The sequence below is a fragment of the Colius striatus genome, chromosome 7 (assembly GCF_028858725.1).
Source record: "Colius striatus isolate bColStr4 chromosome 7, bColStr4.1.hap1, whole genome shotgun sequence".
Classification (NCBI taxonomy): Eukaryota; Metazoa; Chordata; class Aves; order Coliiformes; family Coliidae; genus Colius; species Colius striatus.
This window is the reverse complement of record NC_084765.1, coordinates 23,628,637-23,652,057: the sequence shown is the minus strand read 5'-3', so window position 1 is coordinate 23,652,057 and position 23,421 is coordinate 23,628,637. Positions and strand designations below refer to the sequence as shown.

Below are 23,421 nucleotides of genomic sequence, written 5' to 3'. Positions count from 1 at the left end.
CTCATCCCCACCCAGGCAGAGCTCAATGCACACTAATTGCTCTCTCACATAGAGAGCAATTCCACCTCCTCACCTTGTTGGCCTATCATTCCTAAACAATACATAGCCCTCCATGGCTGTGTTCCAGTCATGTGAGCTGTCCCATCACATCTCAGTAACTGCAATGAGATTGTAGCCCTGCATCCACACCCACATCTCCAGTGCCTCCTGCTTATTCCCCAGGCTGTGTGTGTTGGTGTAGAGGCAACATGGGATTACTCGAACACACAGGTTTCCCTGGATGGATGCAAGAGGATCGTCCCTGATCTGATACTCCCTCAGGGTGGTCAGTCTTCTGCATCTCCTCTTGGGGTGTGGCTGAGGGGCACTCATCATTTCATTGGGGACAGTAGCCCTTGGCCCTGATGAGACATGGCACTCTCTCAGCCATGTCGTGGTTCTTGGTTCCTGGCAGGCAGCACACCTCATGTGACTTCTTATCTGATCGACAGATAGGTTTCTTGGTGCCTCTACCTTTAAAATGTTAAAAATGCCTGCTGGAAGATTCTAAATGGCAAATGGTTCAGAAAAATCTTTGGGATAGGCAGATTAATAGGTAATCCATATAAATTATTGATAGTATCAAATCAATGCCGCGGTTTCAGTTTCATTTGATGTCTTTATTATTTAATTCCAATGCACAGAGGTAATAACCTGAGGCTAGGCTCCTTTTTCAGTCTGAACTAGTGCCTTCAAAACTGTTACTATGGTGTTCCTACATGCACAATCTAAGAATTTCTTCATATTGGTAAAGTCATAGAACATTTATTTATCTTTTTGTTTTCACTTTAGGAAGAGAAACTTCTTGTGTTAGGTTTATCTTGGAAATATATTTAACTCAAGAAATATCTGTGAAAATACACAGTATAATCTGTTTCACAAATAACATGGTGATAGCCTAAATGTTATCCTGCTTGCTAATATTTCCAGTATACACAGCAGACTGTGGGGTTTTTGTTCAGTAAGTTCCTGAACAATGCAGAGAGAGTTTATTAAAAAAGGGAGCGTTATTTGCACTTCTGTGAATAGTTTTCATTTCAGCGTAGACTGAAGGAAACAAGACTCATTACATACCCAGATTTAAATTTTTGTCTGGAACTCAGATTTTTCATGGCAAAAGTTTTGATGAATTTAAACTTAAACCTTTTGCTTAGTTGCTAAAGGAAAGGTTTTTATTTCTCAGATTTAATTTCAGTAAATCAAATATATATACTCTAGTATGTAGAAACATTAATTTAGGTGTCAACCAAGCCTTGCTTTGTAGCAATGTATGTAGTAAAAACTGTACACGTGGCTATAAGGGCTTTTAAACTGACAGGATACTGTAGTTTGAGGAGCACTTTTATTTACGCAACACTGCTGTTTGTTTGATTCCGTATCTCTTGTCTTTTTTACTTTCTTCCTTAAAATAGTTATTTTCTGTTATGTAATATCTGAATTGGATGTGTTTTTCTTCCCTCCCTCTCCCCATTTTTGATGTGACAACTCCAGGTTTTTCAGGAAAATTATTTAATTTTGCATATTGGGAAATTAAATGTTATACTCACAGCAAACTAGTGTGTTCTGTCATGTAATCTTATGTCTGCATACTGCTGTCAGTTTCTAAGAGTGAGTTCTTAGTAACTAGGTTGATAGAACAAAGGCGAGGCAGAAATCACAGATAAAATATGAAGCTGGCAAACAAACCAGAAAGGTGAAATGAATGCCCTTTAACAAAGATGGACACATTTTTAAACAATTCCAGTGAATACTGATTTTCAAGTAATGTCTAACAGTTTTGTGTTAGCACCTCATTAAACAGCGGCAATCTTCTTGTTGCACATTAAAAGGATTTAGTTTAGTTTTGGGTTAGAGGATACAAGATGCTATTCTAGCAAAGCTATTCCCAAGGTATCAGAGCGGTGAAGTGGTGTGGCGTAGAGTGTAGTTTCCCAAACACACACACACAACTGTATGGATTTCAAAATTGTGATGAACTGTTTCAATAATCCTTTATGATGTATGTTAACTTTGGAAGTGAAATTGTGTGGAAAAGCTTGTTTGAAATGTTAAGAAAAGCAGTTGGAGTTATAGCCTCTCTGGGACTGAAGGTGTGATTGGACTAAGGTTAGTTCAAGGACACTAAAATCTGTGGATACTGGTGTTAGAGGTGCAACCTGTAATCATAGAGTCATAGAATCATAGAATGGTAGGATTGGAAGGGACTTTTAGACCTCCTTGTGTGTTAGATAAGGGAATATGCAATATTCTGCTCTTCTCTCCTGTGAGTATGCAGGGGTGTGGAGCATGTGTACTGTATGAGTAGCTGGAACAGGATTCATCGTTATTCTCCTCCCCTTTGCACTACAGGTGTTTTTAAGCATGCAAATGAAAACATCTTGAAAGCCTGAATTAATGAATTCATAAATTTGAGGAGATGCATAGTGTCCCCTCCCTACAGTCCCCTCCTTGTTTTTAGATTTTGGGGTAGTTTTGTTAGACTATCTCAGCTTATTAATGTGTCAGTGTGTGGTAGCAGTTACTGCTATGGATTAGAAAAGAGAAAAAAAGCAGTTTTAAAAATCTAGTGTAAAAAGTTCAGAACCTGTTATAGTGTTACCCAGAATTTTCATTGCCTTCTTCTTATTTTGATTACTTTATTTATTTAGTGATGATTCTGACTTTTTTTGAAAAAGATACTCTTTTTTTTTTCCAACTGAGTTTAAATATCAGGCTTTTGACACTGTGTATGTCTTTGGTTATTCATTAAATATAAGTGTATTAAACTAAAGTTTTAAGCAGTAGTAGTACAGAACTATGCAATTTCAGAACAATTCCTTAAAATGCAAAGATATAGAAAAGGTGTATTTTAATTAAGATTATTATTCCAACCACTCTGGCAGAAATTAAAAATAACAGTTGGTTTTAGGGAAGAAGCCTCATTTTCAATTTATCAGCAAAGTTAAAACTCTAGTAATTTACAAAAGTACCATTCTCAGTATGTTGTTTAAATTGCAGTCTTTTCCTCTGCAGTCTTTTATAAACAGTTAGAATGAACTGACACTTTTCCTTTGTGCCTGAAAGGGCCAAATGTGTTCTGGATGATATCACTTCCTCTTACAGACTAGTCTCCAACTCAGTTGTTTTCCTTAAATAATAGCCCTTAAGAGAAGGAAAATATCAGTGCAAATGATGAGTGAAACTGCAAGAAGATAAAGTCTTTGTAAATGCTTGTGTATGAGCTAAAACTGCCAGAGGTCTGTAGTTCAGAAGGAAATATGGTCAAGTGGTCAAGAAGACTGGAGGACTAATGTTTTGGTCCCAAGCTAACATATAATGTTGCATTTCAAAGAAAAGCAAAATGAAATAAAATCGGGTCTGATCCTTGGTGTTAAAGAAGGACCAGTTAAGGGATAATACTTTCCAAGAAGCAAAATCTAACAAGTAGTCTCCTCCTCTGTTGTATTTGTGTGGGGTTTTTGGGTGTGTTTTTTAATACTTTATCCAATGTTGCTGGATTTTATCCAGCTTAATGAGGAGGATGTCAGATGGTTTCTTCCTCAGATATTTAGGTAATAATTATATAAAGACACATTCGTTAGTATAATGCTGCTCTCTTCATCTGATGACAGTATATCAATAAAATTCTATTTCCTCATGATCTTGTCTCTTGCTCCTGCAGCTGTGGCAATGCCCCCCCTGTGACAACAATAGATTGTTGCCTGATTGCTTTCCAGAATGACTTAAGATTTGGAATCTAATTGTACTTACTTGCAAAGTAAGTACTTTTTCTATGTAAGTGATCTGATTAACTACAGTAATCCAAGCAGGGAGTTCAACATAGTTATAATAAATAGTTATTTCCATTTATTCTCCCCTTTCTCCTTTTCTAGTTAAAAACCATCTATTTTCTTTAAAAACAGACAATTTATTAATTGGGTAAAGTCAGGATGACACTTGCAAATTTTCTCTTACAATCTTGGTCCAGGTCACTTCCCCACTGACCCTCAACACTGCATGTTCTGAGTTTTTGTAGAGCAGACACTGGCACTAATATGGAAGTTACCTGAGTTGTCTATGGTGTTTTGCTGAAAATAGGTATAATTTGGACCAAAAAAAGTCACTCACAGAATCACAGAATAGTAGGGGTTGGAAGGGACCACAAAAGATCATCTAGTCCAACTCCCCTGCTAAATCAGGTCTACCTATTCAGGTTGCACAGGAACATGTCCAGGCGAGTTTTGAAAACCTCCAGAGAAGACTCCACACCCCCCCTGGGCAGTTTGTGCCAGGGCTCCCTCAGCCTCACAGTAAAGATTTTCCCTAAGTTTAAGTGGAACTTTTTGTGTTCCAGCTTTTTTTTGTTACCCCTAGTCCTATCACTGAACACTACAGAAAAATGTGATGCCCCATTCTCTTGACATACAACTTTCAAATATTTCTAAGTATTAATGAAGTACTCCCTCAGTCTCCTGCAGGCTGAACAGTCCCAGATCCCGCAGCCTTTCCTCATAAGGAAGATGCTCCAGTCCCATGATCATCTTGGTGGCCTTGTGCTGGACTCTCTCTAAACGTTCCCTGTCCCTCTTGAGCAGGGGAGCCCAGAACTGGACACAAGACTCCAGATGAGGCCTCACCAGGGCAGAGGAGAAACTCCCTTGACCTGCTGGCCACACTCTTGATGCGTCTCAGGATGCCATTGGCCTTTTTTAGCCACGAGGGCACATTGCTGGCTCATGGTTACTTTATTATCAATCAGGACTCCCAAGTCCCTCTCTGCAGAGCTGCTCTCCAGCAGGTCACCCCTAGCCTGTACTGGTGCATTGGGTTGCTCCTTCCCAGATGCAAGACTCTGCACTTGTCCTTGTTGAACCTCATGAGGTTTCTCTCTGCCAGCTCTCAAGCCGGTTGAGATCCCGCTGAATGGCAGCACAGCCTTCTGGGAAATCAGCCAGTCCTCCCAGTTTGGTGCCATCAGGGAACTTGCTGAGGATACACTCCATCCCCTCATCCAGGTCATTGATGAAGATGTTGAACAAGACTGGCCCCAAAACCAATCCCTGTGGAACCCCACTGGCCACAGGCCTCCAACTCAATTCTGTGCCATTGATCACCACCCTCTGGGCTCTGTTATTCAGCCAGGTCCCAATCCACCTCACTGTCCACTCATCCAAGCCAAACTGCCTGAGCTTTCTGATGAGGATGTTATGGGAGACAGTGTCAAAGGCCTTGCTGAAGTCAAGGTAGATGACATCCGCTTCATGTGTTTTGAGGTGACATCCAGAATGAGTTGTTTCATCACCTTTCCAGGGATGGAGGTGAGGCTGACCAGCTGACCCTTGGTTGTCCTTCTTGCCTTTTTTGAAGACTGGGGTGACATTGGCCTTTCTCCAGTCCTCAGACACCTTGCCAGTCCTCCGTGATTGTTCAAAAATGGTGGTTTAGCAGTCATACCAGCAGCTCCCTCACCACTCATGGGTGTTAAACTTGCCCAGCCGGTCTCTAACTCCATCCTCGTCTACCAAGGGAAAGTCTTTCATTCTCCAGACTATTCTTCTATCTTCCAGGGACAGGGCTTCCCAAGGGCTGGCATTGGCAGTCAAGACTGAGGCAAAGAAGGTATTCAGTAGCCCTGCCTTGTCTGCATCTTCTGTCATCCGGGCAACCTCCTTGTTCATCAGTGGGTTCACATTCTCCCTAATCTTCCTTTTGCTGCTGATTTATATGAAAAAGCCCTTATTGTTTTCCTTTACTTCCCTTGCCAGTTTTCATTCCAAAAGGGCTATGGCTCTCCTGGTTTTGTCCTTGAGTCAACACACATCTGTAGGGAAAAGCTGAGCATTATAATCCCTTTCATCAACAGTAGCACCTGTGTTTATATGGCAGTCCTGCTGAATAATCTGCGCATTAGTGATGACAAAATTGAAACTGATACTTAAAAAAAAAGAAAAAGGAAGATAACCTGAAGGGAGGAAAAGTCCAGTTTCTTTGTCAATGGATTTAAGATTGTTGTAAACTGAGATACAGTCCCAAATATGAAAAGTACAGCAAATGCAGAAAAAAACCCCAAAAACCTAGTTTGTGTGTTTGGTCTTGGTCTAGCATACAATGGTTACTGAATTTTTTTGAGTGTATCATGACACAGTGAATTTTAAGGACAGATTAGATCAAGAACCTTGACATAGTCCCTCCTGGGAGTTCTCTGATGTTCATACTTTTTATGACTATATCCTCTATATTATATTAATATTTAGTGGTAACTGGTGGTGTTCAGAATCAGTTGGGAGATTTTTGGTAGTTCAGTGACTTCATTAGGAGGATATTGTCTTGCCTTTAAATGGTAATGCAAAGATGTTTTTTCTCATATCTAGAATCTAAGTATCCAAGTTATAATATAAATCTGACCTGTAGCCACGTTTCTTAGTGAACTGGGTGCAATGTGTTCTCAAGTCCTTCAGCAAAACACGTGACCTCTTAGATGACATTTACAGACTATGTGTTTCTGCTTGAATTGATCTATAAGCTTCTTCCTTAGCAGCTTAGTAAAAACATGACATTTTAAATGCCTCAAGAACTGTCATCGATCTGCATCCTATAAATCCTATTTTCTGAAACTTTATATCCATCTGGAGAAATTTTCCTTGTTTGTTTAGGGTTCCATACTTCAGTATGGAACTAGGGTCATTGTATGTTGCATGCATGCAAAAGTTGGCTTTAAGTTTTGTTTCTTAAATGAAAATGATTAATTTTAAATTGAAACATAACAGCTTATAACCATAATAACACCCCTCCCTCCTGAAACAAACCAACCTGACAGTATTTTACTTTGAAAGGTTTGGATTTTCTCATGCACTTTTGTGTTTGTTCTCTTTGCATGGATGTATTTCTGAAAAAAGCAGCACTCATTTGTAGACTGCAGCCTGTACTGATTAAAGATAGTCATGGGGGGTTTTTTTTGACTGAACAGTTTAGGTTTGTATTGCTGTAAAACTTACCTGCAGTTCATCTTGTTTTCAAATCATGAATGTATCATTTACAGTAAGTATGTTGATGTTTTGTTTTTTATAATTAGTAGGGCTCTCCTGCTATTTCCAGTGTAGTTGAGCCACTGTTGAGGTATCAGGCTGCCTTTTGTACTCGTTAATCTTGTCATTTTTCAGTCTGAAATAAATCATAGAATCATAGAATGGTAGGGGTTGGAAGGGACCTTTAGAGATCATTTAGTCCAACCCCCCTGCAGAAGCAGATTCATCTAGATCAGGTTGCACAGGAACATGTTCAGGCGAGTCTTGAAGACCTCCAAGGAAGGAGATTTCGCACCCTCCGTGGGCAGCCTGTGCCAGGGCTCCCTTGCCCTCACAGCAAAATAGCTTATTCTTCTGTTTAAATGGAACTTTTTGTGTTCCAGCTTCATCCCATTACCCCTTGTCCTGTTGCTAGATACAATAGAAAAAAGGGATGACCCAACCTCCTGACACCAACCATTTAGATATTTGTAAATATTAATGAGATCTCCCATTAGTCTCCTCTAGATTAAGCAGCCCTAGTTCCCACAGCCTTTCCTCATAAGAAAGATGTTCCAGTCCCATGATCATCTTGGTATCCCTGCACGGGACTTTCTCCAAAGTTCCTTGACCCTCTTAAGCTGAGGAGCCCAGAACTGGACACAGTACTCTAGATGAGGCCTCACCAGGGCAGAGTAGAGGAGGAGAAGAACCTCCCTTGACCTGCTGGCCACACTCTTCTTGATGCATCCCAGGATGCCATTGGCCTTCTTGTCCACGAGGGCACATTGCTGGCTCACGTGTAGTTTATTATCAATCAGGACTCCTAGGTCTCTCTCTGCAGAGCTGCTCTCCAGCAGTTCAACCCCCAGCCTGTACTGATGCATGGGGTTATTCCTTTTCACATGCAGAATTCTGCACTTGTCCTTGTTGAACCTCATGAGGTTCCTCTCTGACCAGCTCTCAAATCTATTGACTTGTCTTGAAAAGAATAGAAATGTGTAAGGATATTGATACAGCTACTCAAATGCATCAGCTGTTGAATAGCAAATGTACAGATTTGTTGTCCAGCAGCAGTGGTTCCAGGTGAGGCTGAGTGGTGGCACACCTCAGGATGTTTGCTGACCAACTTGTGTTCTGCTGAGGGGTGCTCCTGATACTGACTCTTCTTAGATATTCTTTTGTTATGTACTAGCTTCATTATCTTCACAGATTTTTAAGGCTTACTGATGTAAAATTTACTACACTGATAAAGCTCTGATGAGCAAAGAAGAATGGAAGAGAAGGCAGGGAGGTGAAGTGGAGGTGGAGAGCTGGAAAGCCCAAGAGCTGCATATAAAGCTACTCTGAATTGTTTTCTTTTTCCTGAGGAAAAAAACCCTGAACTCCTAGTAGATTCTGGATGAAAGGACAATTTTTTTTTCTTTGTGAAAGGTTCTTTACTGTAGCAATTGGTGTGAGGAAAGTGGCAGGAGCAGTCACTGCCTTGGAGTGGTTAGGTAATAGCCCGGATACCTCTTTGACTAGCAGTTGTATTGCTTCCCTTACTTGCCTGCTCCTTGCTAATATGTTTCCATTTAAGAACCTCACCAGAACTTCCCCTGCTAGAGCTAAAGCCTTTTCCTACTTTTTCTGCTCTTCCTGATTAACGAGAGTCATCACTCCCTGTCCTCTCAAATGTCTCCTTTGTGTATTTCTAAGACTGTCAATTATTTCTGTAGTTTCTTTTTCCAGGACTAACCAGGTCCCAGCTCTTTTAATCCTTACGTACAAGTCGGGTTCTGTTTTCTCCTGAAATATCTCAATTTTGATGCCTCACATTTTACAATTAATAACTCCAGCTCAAACAACACTTGATTAAAATGTAAGGGTGAGTGTAAGAAATCATGTACAGAACACCCTTTCATGCTAATCCCTTTTCACATACAGTTATGAAAAACTTTACTGATACTGCTCCATTTGTGTGTCATTCACTTCTGAACTGTATGTAGTAAGCAGGATTTGAGCTCCAAAATACTTCTTTAGTTTTTACTAGCATCTGCTGGGAAATTCAGCAAAGATCTACCCATTAGATCACTTGATGACAGCTCCAGCTCTGTGTACTTCAACTGCTCCATCAGAAATGAGGAGAATAGCTGTGTTTCTGTAGTCTTGTAACATGTCTGGATCTCTCAGCACTCACATAAAGGTTATTCCCATTCTGGACCCTGACAAGAGTGTGCCATCTGAGAAAGAAATCATATGTAAATATGTGTCCACATAGGCAAAAGGCACAGCAGAACTCATTTCATAATTGGTTTTACACCTTGGTCTTGCAAGGACTGAGAAATCACACTAAACTCCAGGAAAATATGTGCAAGTTAGCTTTAGTACTAAAATCTAATACACATGTATATTGCATTTTAAAACATTATTTCAGAAAGAGACAGCACCATGAAAACTAGATGAAGATTCAATATTAATTTGTCATGTGCTGTCCTAAAATCCATTTCTTTGACAAAAGGCATTACTTTTCTTTAACATGCAAGTTTATTTTTCTCAAGTAAAATTTCTTAACCTGAGAATCTGAAAAAAGGAAAACATTCTTGATTTCAATTGAAGAGTTAGGGCTTTTGTGTAATTCTCAATAGCATTAACATGTAAGTTCTACAAATGGCATTATGCACTTTTGTTCTTTCCACCTGAGCAGTTCATCTATCTGAGTGGCCATTATCTCTTGAGAAACACTTAAATGATCAGTGTCATGTGCTGGAGGATTTCTCAATATTTGTTGCATTCTGGTTAGATGAAGTCCAATTCTGTGCTACTGTTTTAGTTCAGGGAGTAATTCCAGTTCAGAGGTTTTATCTTCCATTCTTTCAGTTTCTTTTTTGTACAGTTGCAGTCCAGTCTTGGGCTAGTGCCAGCTGTGATGAAGCCAGCAAGCTTTAACAACAATAAACATGTAGGTTGTTGGGATTTCTTTTATCTCTTAAGAAAGCTCATTCTGAAAATGACACAAAGTGTGTGAGTAGAAAGTGCAGCATGTAAAGGAAAAAGCCACCTGCGCCTGTGTTTGAACAAGTTTCAGGATTTCATTTCAGAAGTGAAGGGATTGAGTAGATGTTGGCATTTCTTTTTTGTTTGTCTCTCTCATATTTATACTTCATTTTATTTTAATTAAAGTGAGTAAAGATTACTGCTGTATTTAAACAAATAAACAAATGATGTGCTGGATGAGCTTCTTAAGTTTTATTTTTTAATACCTTAATAGTTAAATATATGTTAATCCGCTCAGGTATCCAGAAGTTTTTGCATGCTTGCAGGATGGTATTAAACCTGTACAGTGTAGGAGACACTAGCAGTGTTTCTCTAATATTTAATCAGCATCTGTCAGCAAGTAATTATTTGGATTTTGAGCCTATGGGTATTTGCCTCAATGGTAAATGAAGGCACCCATAACAGAACTGCTCTGATTTCTCTCTTCATACATAAATTTATTGGACAGAACTGTGTGTTTTATGACATCAAAAAACACTCATTCTCAGAAGTAACCATACAAACACATTTTCCCATCACATGAATTGCAGGAATTAATAAAAGTAAATATGGTTTCTAGATATTGTTTTCGTCTTCTGTAAGCAGCATTTGGTGTCTTGCAAGTTAAAAAGAATGGGAGCATCAGCTTCTCTGAGTAACATTAATTGTTTTCTTTTGGCTATAAATCTGGGAACAAAATGATTAAATAGACTAGAGAAGAAAGGGAAAACTCAAATAAAAAGGCACTTACATTTATTGCATTTTGCTGGGTTGTTTTCAAGAACAACGTATGTCTCTTGAGACTTTGTTTCTTATCCATTTTATAGAGCTCTGGCCTCTTAACAGCATTGCTTTAATGACTTGTTCTTGGGGTTCTGAGTTGGTATCAGCGCTTGCCATGAAAACAAGCCTGTTACAAAGAGGTCAGGTTTCACGAGACAGCAATAGACTTGTAAAAACAGATTTTACTGGAACAAATAAAGTCAGAATTAAGAAGAAACCAGAGATTTGCATAAATAAACAAGATACAGAAGGAGCAAGTACTGAGCTAAACTGATAAGCAATATATAAGTTTAGGTGGGAGATAAGTAGGGATTTTTTGTTTCCAAAACCACATTTAGTGACATTATTGAGTTTTTCTGAAGATATTGTGCAGTTCTCCATAGTTCTGACTTTGCTATCTTTAAATACTAATTTTCTGAGGAAATACATTGTTCCCACTCAGGTGGAAATATACTCTTTAAATATCAGCTTTGATTATCAACTTGCATTGGATTTTCTAAATAATATAGATGAATCTGTTCTTGCTTGCTATCACAATGACATTTTGTGTTCTGTGAAATACCAATTTTCTTTATTTTCTTTTGTGGTTCTTGAGAGTCTCACTTCTATCTTTAATCTTCAGCTGTAATGTACTGGATGCATGGAAATAAATTATTATTTTTATATATATGAATGAAACCCAAGTATTAAATTTCTATTATCTCACTCTGTCCCTTTAAATAGATGTATTAATGTAAGAAAATTCTGGATGTGATTTTATAGTTCCTATGGAGATTAAACTTTTTAAGGTGTGTAAGATCTTTGCTTAGATAAAACTGTATAATTACCTTTCTGCCTCATTAGAATGGTCCCTTCTTATGACACTATGTGATGCAGCTGTGCTGCATTATAGTTCTGAAACTCATATTACATAGATTTGTGTTGTTCTTATTATCTATACTTTCATTACATTCTTAGAGATTTTATTTTGAAAGCTAAGCAGACTTGCCTAGTTTCCTACATCATGCTTTCATCTTTCATACAAGGAAAGGCTGTGAGAACTGAGGCTGTTTAGTATAGAAAAGAGGAGACTGAGGGGACATCTTATTAATATTTACAAATATCTAAATGGTGGATGTCAGTAGGTTGGGACATCCCTCTTTTCTATTGTAGCTAGCAACAGGACAAGGGGTAATGGGATGAAGCTGGACCACAAAAAGTTCCATTTAAACAGAAGAAAAAGCTATTTTACTGTGAGGGTGATGGAGCAGTGGGACAGGCTGCCCAGAGGGGTTGTGGAGTCTCCTTCCTTGGAGGTCTTTAAGACCCGCCTGAACGTGTTCCTGTGTGACTTGATCTAGGTGAACCTGCTTCTGCAGGGGGGTTGGACTAGATGATCTCTAAAGGTTCCTTCCAACCCCTACCATTCTATGATTCTATGCAAAGCACTAGGTTTTCTGTTAGAAAATCTGTTAAGAACAGTACTTGACAAATATGTTACCTGTGTAGGGAAGAGTTAGAATGGATAAAGGAGAAAGTAAAGACACGTGCTTTTTTTTCTTTCTTTTTCTTTTGCCTCTCTCTCTTCTGTGGTGGAAAACTACAGGAGAGTTGGACTGCATCAAATTCAGCAGAAAGCAAATCCAGACAGTTTAGAGTTATAGGAACAAACTGATGTCTGTGCAATGAGTATTTCTGTTCTCTGAAGCTGAAGCTCTGTGGGTAGGCAAAGAACCATTAAGTCTCTGGTTTTTTCCTCTTCTGATTCCTTAGCAATTAAAGGAAAATCTGTTTAAGGATGGAACTGTTTTTGCCCCTGTCACCAACAGGCTTTAAATCCTGGGAGTCTGGATCACAGTTGAGGTGCAAGACTTTGTTTCCAATGGCCATGGTGTTTGTATTTTGTGACTGCCTTCAGATGATTTTGCTGTACAAGGCGTTTTGGTTGTCATGTTAATCACATTCTTTAGGGGTCTATTCACAAAGCTGCATCACTTTAATTCTGCTGTTATCATTAGGAACACTCATTTCTGCAGTGCTGATTCAACTACAAGAGTCTTTAAGTTACGTAGTTGGGCCTCTTTTAGGAGTTAGTTTGTGTGTGGGGAGGGAAACAATAAAGTGATGTCACATTTCCTTCACACTCTGATATTAATCTGTTGATGCTATGCGGTAGTATTAAGATGATGGGGGGGAGGAGCATTAGTTAGACTGCTTGGTGTGCATCAGTACTGTAGGTGTCCTCTATGCAAAAGGACATTATTAAGAACATGTTAAATAGGATGAACAAACATTTCAATTAATAAACAAATAAAACAGAGGAATGTTTTTTTCAATGCAAAACTTGAATGTTAAGGCACGAGTAGTTTACTAATATTGATTTATGTATTGAATTAATGTTTCTGTATAATTTATACAAGACTAGAAATTTATTTGAAATCTAATCTTTTTTTAAAAACTAAATCAGTACCATTGAGTTCACACAGAGGTTGTTCCTTCTGCAGTTACAGGGGGTGGAGATGTGTACAGAGTTATTTGTGTTGCAAGTTATCCAAAAGGAGTTGCCCCTGAGGAGTTATGTTTTCTGTTAATTATGTTGTAAGTAGCAGTGAATAAGCAATTAATTAAAGGGGTTTGTATTCCTTTCCCTTTAGCTATAATTTTCTGAACAAAGAAATCCAACTACTGATCAATTTCTTAGGTGTTTGTTAGCTGGAAGGTATTTATTGATCTGCCACTTCAATGGGCTTAATTTTGTCAACTCCTTAAGCTGTAAATGCTCAAAATTATATTGATGCTCTCTGCGTCAGCCATCTGCTTGGTGACCACTCAGGCTGCTGGGATGAAAGTATTCTTACATGATTAAACTTATTTTGAGATCTTTTTTTGAGTTAGATTCGCTTTTACTAAAGTTAGTATTATTAAAGGATTCTAGTACTTTACAACCATCAGGAACCAAATGTTTTAGAAATTTTCTGTTGCAGTCAGTTTTGTTTTTTTCAAGTGTAAGGTGGCCAGTTGATATGAATTTCATTAGTTTAATAATTGATATGCTTTCCAGCTGCATGCCAGTCAATTTGTATGCTTAATTCTATTTGAGAGTGTCATTTCCATTTTAATTGAAACATTTTTTTTACCAAATTAGGTTAAAGCAAAGTTATTTTTAGTAAACCTTCAACTAATGAAACCATGCTATTGAGCGAAGTTGACAAGGTGATTAGACATATCTTTCTTTACATGTAGAAAAAAAGGACTATTTGAAGTATTTCTGCATATTTTTGCAAGTTGATGTATGATCTGGAGTTTTGTTTAGCCAGGAACTCTTCCTTTAAATTTAATGTTCTCTTATTTTTAGCCATTTCTGCATTTGAAGTCCAGCCACTTTCAACTGAGGTCCAAGAAGGTGGAGTAGCTCGATTTGCCTGTAAAGTAACAGCAAACCCTCCTGCCACTGTGACATGGGAAGTGAATCGAACAACTTTACCTTTAGTCATGGACAGGTACATGAAGTTACAACATTTTAGAGCGTCATATATTTTCTGTGGAATTTTGAGCTCGTGAGTATTCAGGAAAACTGAATACTCGTGATGCCAATGCCGTTACATAAAGAAAGGTTCTATGTCAACTGCTAAAATAGCTAGTAACAGTGATGTTGTTAATGAATTTAAAATAGATGTTATGAGTGCAGACCAGAGTCACCTGCTATTGTCTACACAGTAATCATTGACCTATGAATTGTTACTGGTATGTACTTGTATGCAGGTGGACTTTGGCTGTGGGAGTGGTTTGAACTAGCAGGATTGCTTTTTTGGAAGAATCGATGCTGAACCTGGGTTTTAGAGGGACAATAAAAAGTTGTATGTACAGGGAAATTCTGCACAAGGGGATTTCTCTTGAATTCATTACCTTGAAGCCTATAGCCTCCTCCCTGCTAGATTCTTTCCCTGTACATATTGTTTTCACTGAACCTACTCTCATCCTTCTTGATATGTGACTTACATTGAACATTTCTAAGGTACGTAGCATGCAAAGGAAGATCAAAAGAGGAACATAAAAATTGAAAGCATAGGTGGATTTCTGGTTTTGCCAGTTGATGACAACAGTCAGCCAGTCTGCATAGTATGAACATAGTAGTTGTCTGAAGAAAGTTGGGATAGTTGCTTCTGAGGGCAAGACATCTGCTTGTTGAAAGTAAATTCCTCTGCTCTCATTGTGTTGCTGGGCAGAATTTCGCCTGTAGTTCAGAAATGAGGGAAAGTGAGTCATGTATTGAGAATGTTTTTGAGTCTCCAGGCTGCTGTTCCTGGGTCAGTGTAGCAATGGCTGTTTGCAAATGTAGAAGTTAATTCCATGTTGGTGTTCACTGGCTGAACATTTATCTACATTTCTTTTTTTTTGTTTCTATGACAGGATAACTGCTCTACCTACAGGAGTTCTTCAAATCTATGGTGTTGAGCTGAAGGATGCTGGGAATTATCGATGTGTTGCCACAACGATAGCCAATAGACGTAAAAGCACTGAGGCAGTGCTGAGTGTTGTTGCAGGTACTCACCGTTTGAGATGTTTTTCAATGGCATTATTTTCTTTTTTACATCATATCAGAACCACATATGCTCAAGAGCTGTAATTGTCCTCTCGCCCACTTGCCCAAGTAAGAATTTTGCTTGCTTGTATGTTGTGGCTAAAATGTTACTCAGTGGAAGTTTCCACATTTACTGAAATAAGGCTTTCATGTAAATTTAATTTTAAGCATCCTTAAAAACTTAATATTTTATTTTATATTTAATTGATTTTTTTCTTTGATTATTCTTGCTTTCTTTGATTTTAATTATTTTTTTTCCTTCCAAAGCCTCAGATTTGAAGCCTTTTCATAAACCATCTATAATAGCTGGTCCTCAAAATATTACAGCATCTGTTCATCAAACTGTCATACTGGAGTGTGTAGCCACGGGGAACCCAAAGCCAATCATCTCATGGAGCCGGTTAGGTAGGTCTTAAAATTACAGCTTACGGCCTTCAGCCCAAGGAGAGGAAGTGAAACTGGAAAAAAAGGATTTCAGCAATTAAGTTACTGTCTGAGGCTTCATGTAGTCGGTAATGATTAGTAGGTTAGGGTAGTTATGATAAGTGAAGTACTTTTAGTTTCATACTTCCATCCTGCTGTTAAGAAACCCTGGCATTTTTCTGAGGCTTTGGACTCCCTGCTTCTGTTGTCAGTCCCACACTGTTCCCAGTGCAGTGTGGCCAAAGTGCTGGGCAGAGTGGTCACCTTTGAAGATCTCTGACTTGGAGCAGAGTCAATGATGAGTTAGGGCAGGTTGGGGTGGTTGCTTCTGATGAAACAATCCTGTAAATGTTTCTCCCCCTCTTCTTAGAAGCATTATGTGAATGTGATTTGTACCTTGTATTAATGGGCTATTTGGACTATAGTTATAGTCAAGCCCTGGGTAGTCTGCATGGAAGAGGGAAAGAGAGGGAATGAAATAAGAATAATAACATTCATCAGTGTATCACATTTTTCTTTGGAAACTGCCTCTGTTTTTATTGTGACATGGGCCTAAATGTAAAAGTCAGGATGCACCTGTAGAAACAAATAATGAATTTTTTCTTGTGTTTTCATTTCTGAAAGTAAGAGAATTAAACACATATTTGCTGGTTGATTCAGTGGCTCTTATAGAAAAATAAGAAAAAACCCTTACCTAACAGTCATAGAGCATTTGCTGTGAAAATAGGAGAAAATATATGGCAATCAAATGTACTCATCCCCAGCATAATTCAGGAGGAGACAAATGATCCCTATTTGTAAAGATGATGTGGATGTTGAATCACAGAGCAAGGCATTTGGGGAGGGTGATTGGGGAAAATGGCATCAGGTTTTTAGCTATGATGGTGAATTTCATATAAATCACATGGCAAGTGATGAAACCCAGCCATCTGAATCATCAGATAACTAAAGAGCAAAGCAATTGCAAAATGGAAACTTCTGAAAGCTCATCTACGACATCCCTTTGCATCTTTTGATTTGCAAACTCTAATCCATGCCATTAGTGCCTAGACAACCCTGTTTAGATAAGTTATTTAGATACAATGAACAGTCTTGTAACCAGACTTCTCCCACTCTCTCTAATAGACCATAAGTCCATTGATGTCTTCAATACTCGTGTCCTTGGAAATGGGAACCTCATGATCTCTGACGTAAAGGTGCAGCATGCAGGCATATATGTCTGTCGAGCCACTATTCCAGGCACACGAAACTTTACGGTAGCAATGGCGACTCTCACTGTGCTGGGTGAGCCTGCTTTGACTTCCACAGCATCTTCTAGTATCTTGTATCTATTTGGAGTTGTGCTATGTACTGGGCTGAATTTTTATCTCACAGTGCACCAAGGGCTTTAGGGAGACTACAGAGATAAAACAGATCACAGAATTGTGGCTGCTTTCTTCTGTATGTTGACTTAGATGAGAAATGTCAGATACTCAGCGACTGAGTTCTAAACTAGCAGTTCATTTGCATTTATGAGATACCCATGTGCAATGTTTGCTCTGGGAAGACAGACTTTCAACACAAAAAAGAATTCCATAATGAAAGTAGAAATATAGAATATATATGTATGCTTTTTGAGCAGTATGTCATAGACTCAGATTGATTTGTTTCTATTCATAAATGCATGAATAAAAATGGTTAGAAATGTTGCTATCTGTGCAGATAGCAGGTATCTTTAGAAAAGCATGCTAATTTATTTACATGAACTGTTCTTAATGAGTAGACATATGCGTATTTGAATGGCCTGAGGAGAGAGATCTCTGTGTGTAAAATTCATTATTATTCTGACTGTCCTTGGATTTGTGGAGGCTTATTTTGTTTGTTTTTGGTTTTTTGTTTTCCCTTGTTATCTATCTGTAGCTCCACCTTCATTTGTGGAATGGCCGGAAAGTTTAACAAGGCCTAGAGCTGGTACTGCTCGTTTTGCTTGTCAGGCAGAAGGAAATCCTGCCCCCAAAATTTCATGGTTAAAAAATGGAAGGAGAATACACTCCAATGGTAGAATAAAAATGTACAACAGGTAAGATTACAATTGCCGTGTGACAGCTGTGCTAGTGATGTGTTACCAAATGATGAAATTCTAGTAGCTAAGTATAGCCAAGATATAACTCAAGTAAACATGAAATTGGAGATTAAATGGAGTTATGGATGCAGAAGGAATGCAGATTAGTCAATACTTAGAATCTTCAGCAAAGCTTTTGTGATCACTGCCTTACCTGGGGTGGAAATGAAGAGTTTCATCACATAGTTGCTCTAGATTTACAGTACCGTAGCAGAGACCAGAATCTCACTAGTTGTTTGAGGCTCCATTTCACTACTACTGTAGAGTGAACGGCCCATATTAAAGACTGGTTAAGAAGTGACAACCCTAAGGTTCTTTTTGCAGGCAGGGAATAGGTTTACGGGTTTGTTTTCAGAGTGCCTGGCTTTGCAGACATGAATGTAAACATGACAGGTTTTGAGGAGCACTTCAGATTGCTGAATTTCACAGTAGCACATCCATTTCTAATAGAAGAGTTTGTGACATCTATCTCAATTATACTAAACTTATGAAGCAGAGGCAAACATAACTATTGTTGCATTATGCAGAGCTGAGTTTATCCAAGATGTGACGTTTTCTCATTGCTTTTTCTTCCTTTTGGATTCAGTAAATTGGTGATTAACCAGATCATTCCTGAAGACGATGCCATTTATCAATGCATGGCTGAGAATAGCCAGGGATCTATTCTCTCCAGGGCCAGACTTACTGTAGTTATGTCGGAAGACAGACCCAGTGCACCTTACAATGTACATGCTGAAACGATGTCAAGCTCAGCAATCCTCCTAGCATGGGAGAGGCCACTGTATAATTCAGACAAAGTGATTGCATACTCTGTGCATTATATGAAAGCAGAAGGTAAGCAGTTTGATTTATATCCTGTTTAACTACTTGCATGTGGTAACAATTTGAGTGTCCCTGCAAAAACTGTGAGATTTGAATGGTTCTTAACCAGGGCTGCATCAGAGCATCCCAGCATGTAAATGAATAAATATTGTAGTTAGCAGGCATGCTTAAGGGAAAATGCTTTTGCCACGTCATCTCATTTGTGAGACTGAGTGTTCGTCTGTCTCACCTTTGTCTCATCACTCCAGTGAGTAGATTTTGAAATTAGGAAAGGACTTGAAAACCTAGGGCCTCCATAATGCTATCTGGGTTTTCCCTCAGTCCTCAGCAGGAGCTTCTGCCTCCTCTGTTCTGTGTATATCCTTGGCAGGGTAGGACAGAGCATACAACTGAATCCTAGAGGCTTACAGAGTTGAACTTTTCAGGGGAGAATCCCCAGATTCTTATGGCTTTACTGGCTTTCATGTGTTTTGGAGTAGAATAACTTATACTTTATTGGCTTAACTATCTTCTCTTAGAATGAGTATTGGCTCAATCATAAAATCCTTCACCCCTTGATCTCCTATGATGAGAAAAATATACTCAAGAAAAGATTCTAAAATATGCTGAAATAGCAATGAATGATTTATCCTACTCTCTGAAATGATATATGAATTCCAATATGAAAGGGAATGGATAGCTGGAGTGAAAATAAGACATTTTTGTAGTATTATGTAATTGCCTTAAGGTAATCTTTAAAGTGGTAGAAAACAGGCATTTTTCAGAAGTGGGAAGAGTGATTGCCAAATGACTTGAAAATTTGTTAGGTGTGGGGCTTAAACTAAGCTGTGATGCAGCTCTGTTTTCTTGGAGTGATTTCTTTTTCCATTTCTATTCAGTAAGTGGTTTATTCAAGGACAGGACTGCAGATGCTCAGCTCTGTGTGGAATACCAGTCTGCCATCTGCTAAGCAGAGGACAGGAAGGACAGCTTAATTACTCTAATACTGATGCAGGAATAGCTGCCTTTGCTTTTGCAAGTAAGATATTTCAGGACGCAAGAAAACTTTTTCTGAAGGAAGGAAGGAAAGAGTTTTAAAAGATAATGAGGACAAGAGGTGCAGGAAATTACCCCCTATGCTGTCAGTCACTGAAGTATTGTGCTCACAACCCTCTCTCTTAAAGCTAACATGGATAAAGTCACACTAGATACGTTATCTGGGTAATTTTATGTCTTGTGCCAGTGTAGAAAGCAAAGATGGGTAACTTCAAAGAAAACTGCCCTTAGGCAAGTGTGTATTTGTTCATAGTAGTAAAAGGTGGTATCTTTTGAAATGTGTTTTCTGCAAAATAGTATTGCAGTCTCTGCTTTATTTGCTTGCTTATCCAGAGTTTCCATCCGTGAAATGAAATTGTAGCTTGTCTTGGTTTTGAAAAAAACCAAACAAATTTAAAACATAAGCCAGCGAGCAACCAAAAAACTCTGATTTGTATGAACTTACTTTCTCCAAAACCCACTTTTTCATCTTTCCAGACTGCCTTGTGATATTTATTTAATATAATGCTATTGTGCAGTAAAAAAAATCCACACAGGGCGAGTAGATAGGGCTGTGTTAAGAAAAGTAATTACAGTGGTGGGAATCAAAATGTAGGTTATCTGCATGCATTTTTTTCCTTTGGCAACATTATTGGGTACTACTAGAAAATCTGCATCAGAAACATAAAACCATCTTCTCTTGTTTTATCAAAAAAATGTTGAACTTCAAAAGCTAGTGAACTGCACTTCTGTACAAATAATTGCTTTCTAAGTGATAGTCTGTAAACCTTTCTGAGGAGGTTTCCCACATATCAGAGGAAGTATTAAAAACCCAGAAAATGCCTTTGTGAGAAAGTATCACATCAGCCATCTTTCTAGTGTAAATTTAGAAGTAACTATATTTAAAGAAATACAAATTAAATATGAAGGAAAATCTTTTGATGACATTCACTCCGTAGGAGGCCATAGAGGACCTAAACATACACCGTTGACATTGTCAACACCTAACTTTATAAGAATTCTGGATAATTATGTATCAGTGTAAATACTTTGTAGGAACCTATTGCTTTCATTATTCTTTTCAGCCTGTCTTTCCTCAGTCCACCCTCACATGCTGTTTCAGAACCTAATGAAGATAAGTTTATCTCACATGTATCTGACTTAGCTAGAGTATATCTTACTTGCTTAAAACTTCTCATGTAACTTTTTATACTTTATACATTTATGTTCATATATTGCTCTCTTGTTTTAGTTAGGAACCACATTTATCAGTGTGAGGGAAGTACATTTCATCAAACAGTGCTTGCCAAGTCTCCTAAGTTGCTTATCATTCCATCAACTCTAAACAGAAAGGAAAACTTGATAATACACTAATCAAATGCAGTTTTGTAGTGTTTTTTTCTGTCGAGTTCTCAATGTGGTAGGTGTTTGAATACAAAAGATACTGTCACTCATTGTTTAATTTCACAATTTGAGTGTTCTGAAGCTTCCACTGTAAAAACAGGTTCAGATCCTCGATCCTCTTCCCCATTAAAAAAAAAAAAGTTGTTAGTGTTTTAATCAAGTTAGTTGAAGAAACTAACAGGTGGGGGTTTTGTGTTTTTGGTTTTTTGTTTCTTTAAGCAGAATATTTTACATTGAAATTGGGGTCAGAGTAGCAAGAGGAATAAGGGTCTGATGAGCGTGCATGTTGGAGTGTGTTAATTCCTTGTTAGTGATTTAGAAAAGGCACAAAGGGGACACTGATTGTGGTGGAAGGCAAGCCTTGTTCTCTATTATGGCTGTTTCATTAGGGCCTCTGCATGAGGCCTAGCAATCCATTCAATGAGAGAACAAGTCCTTTTAATCTGAGCTCAAGGATCTTGTTTAGCAGGTCAGAAATCGTGCCTTGCAATTCCTAATTAACAAGCCATTAACTAGTCTGTTGTGAGATGCTTGTAATCTTGTCTAATTAAAATGCTATCAAGTTAATTCATAAATGTGGGAAAACTTAATGGTGGAATTTGCCTTTCGTTTTGTTTATAAATTCAGTTGTGAAGAGGAGGAGATGGTTCTTACAGAGTTTTGATTAAGTTGACATGCACTTGGTGTGAATTGTTCGTTAACACAGCATCTTTTCACCACACTTATTCCACTTTATAGCCTTCCTCTATAGGGATAAAGCCCAACAAAGACAGGGACTACTGCACACATTGCTATGCATATTTTAATATGAATTGTTGAGATTTTTTTTTTTTTTAACAACTCAATAAGGAGACAAACATTTCTGAAGCCATTCTGTTCTGTTCTTATTGACCTTTCTCCAAATTAAAGAAAAAAGCGTGTCAATCAAATGTAATAGAATTTGTGGGGCTAAATCCTTTTGCTGAATAAATTCTTTCTGTTTGTTTCTTCTTTTTTTGGGGGGGTGTTTGTTTTGTTTTTGATGGAGTGGAGCCCTCACATTCCTTGCAGTCTGCTATAGAAAGGCTCTGTAAATAGGTTTTGAAAAAACCTCTCTGACTCTAAACAAATAGATTTAGAAGCTTGCTATGAATGATAAGGCTATTAGTGCTTGTCTGTTGTGTTACTGTACATTGGCCACAATTTGTTGTGACTAATTCTAAATAGGGTTTAGAATTGCATTCAGCATCTCTAATTCAGGAAAATCCTGGAACACCATAATCTACACCACAGCAAGACACAGTTACTCCTGTGTATAAATGCTTTTACTAAGCTGTTTACTTAGGGTTGAAAAAATAGAGGTAGGCTGGGGAAGAATATGTGATTTTTTTTAGGGATTGTCATGAATTTTTGTTTGTCTAACCCCTTGTTTTACACCAGGTTTAAATAATGAAGAGTACCAAGTGGTCATTGGAAATGATACAACCCATTACATTATTGATGACTTGGAACCAGCCAGCAACTACACTTTCTATATTGTAGCTTATATGCCTCTGGGAGCCAGTCAGATGTCAGATCATGTGACTCAGCACACCCTTGAAGATGGTAAGACAAATGTTACTGGTTTAGGTGAACATTTTCATTTATACTGGATAGAAATGTGCTGTCCAGTGCAAAGAGATCTCCAGGATCTCAAATTTCCATTGACATCAGTGAGACTTCTGGGTGTGTACAATGTAAGACTGAGCCAGCTGATGAAAGGAACAAGAATAAACTAACATTCTGACAGGGCAGTGTTGTATATTACATGATACCTGTTTCTATGCTGAAAAACATTTAAGTAAGTCATGTAAATAACTATTCTAAATCATTGAGCATTCCCTCAGTGTTTAGAATTTGATGATAGCCTAGGATTTTGTCTCTGTGGCCCTCTTGGGCATCTGAAACGTCAATCGAACTGCATATCCACTGCATCTTTTGCAGATTGTGGATGAAAAATTGGAATAAAAAATTGCTGTATCAAAAAACTCCCACTTTTTTTTTGTTTGTTTGCTTTTGTCTATGTGCTTGTTAGTAGAGTCACACTTTTGTAAAAGACCCTACTGACTGTTTCTGTGCAGTGATTTAAGTAATCTGAAAATCATGGCAACAACAAACTGCTTACTATAGATCATTAGAGCTGATTAATAAATTCTGAGAAGTTGAAGCTTTGGCAGTGTGGAACATTGCCAGTTCCAGTCGTCTGCTTGTATCTTTGCCAGGAATTACTACCCTCATTGCATGATTGGCAGAAG

General features: G+C 38.2%; 1 protein-coding gene across 1 annotated transcript in view; it reads left to right on the top strand.

Moving 5' to 3' along the window:
• PRTG (protogenin) overlaps positions 1 to 23,421 on the top strand; it is an 89,004-nt gene that overhangs the window by 25,944 nt on the left and 39,639 nt on the right. The window contains exons 3-9 of the mRNA XM_062000413.1: positions 14,158 to 14,302; positions 15,213 to 15,346; positions 15,652 to 15,789; positions 16,933 to 17,091; positions 17,707 to 17,866; positions 18,495 to 18,742; positions 22,568 to 22,732. Coding sequence (XP_061856397.1) covers positions 14,158 to 14,302; positions 15,213 to 15,346; positions 15,652 to 15,789; positions 16,933 to 17,091; positions 17,707 to 17,866; positions 18,495 to 18,742; positions 22,568 to 22,732 — 1,149 coding nt within the window. The remainder of the gene's footprint in view (positions 1 to 14,157; positions 14,303 to 15,212; positions 15,347 to 15,651; positions 15,790 to 16,932; positions 17,092 to 17,706; positions 17,867 to 18,494; positions 18,743 to 22,567; positions 22,733 to 23,421) is intronic.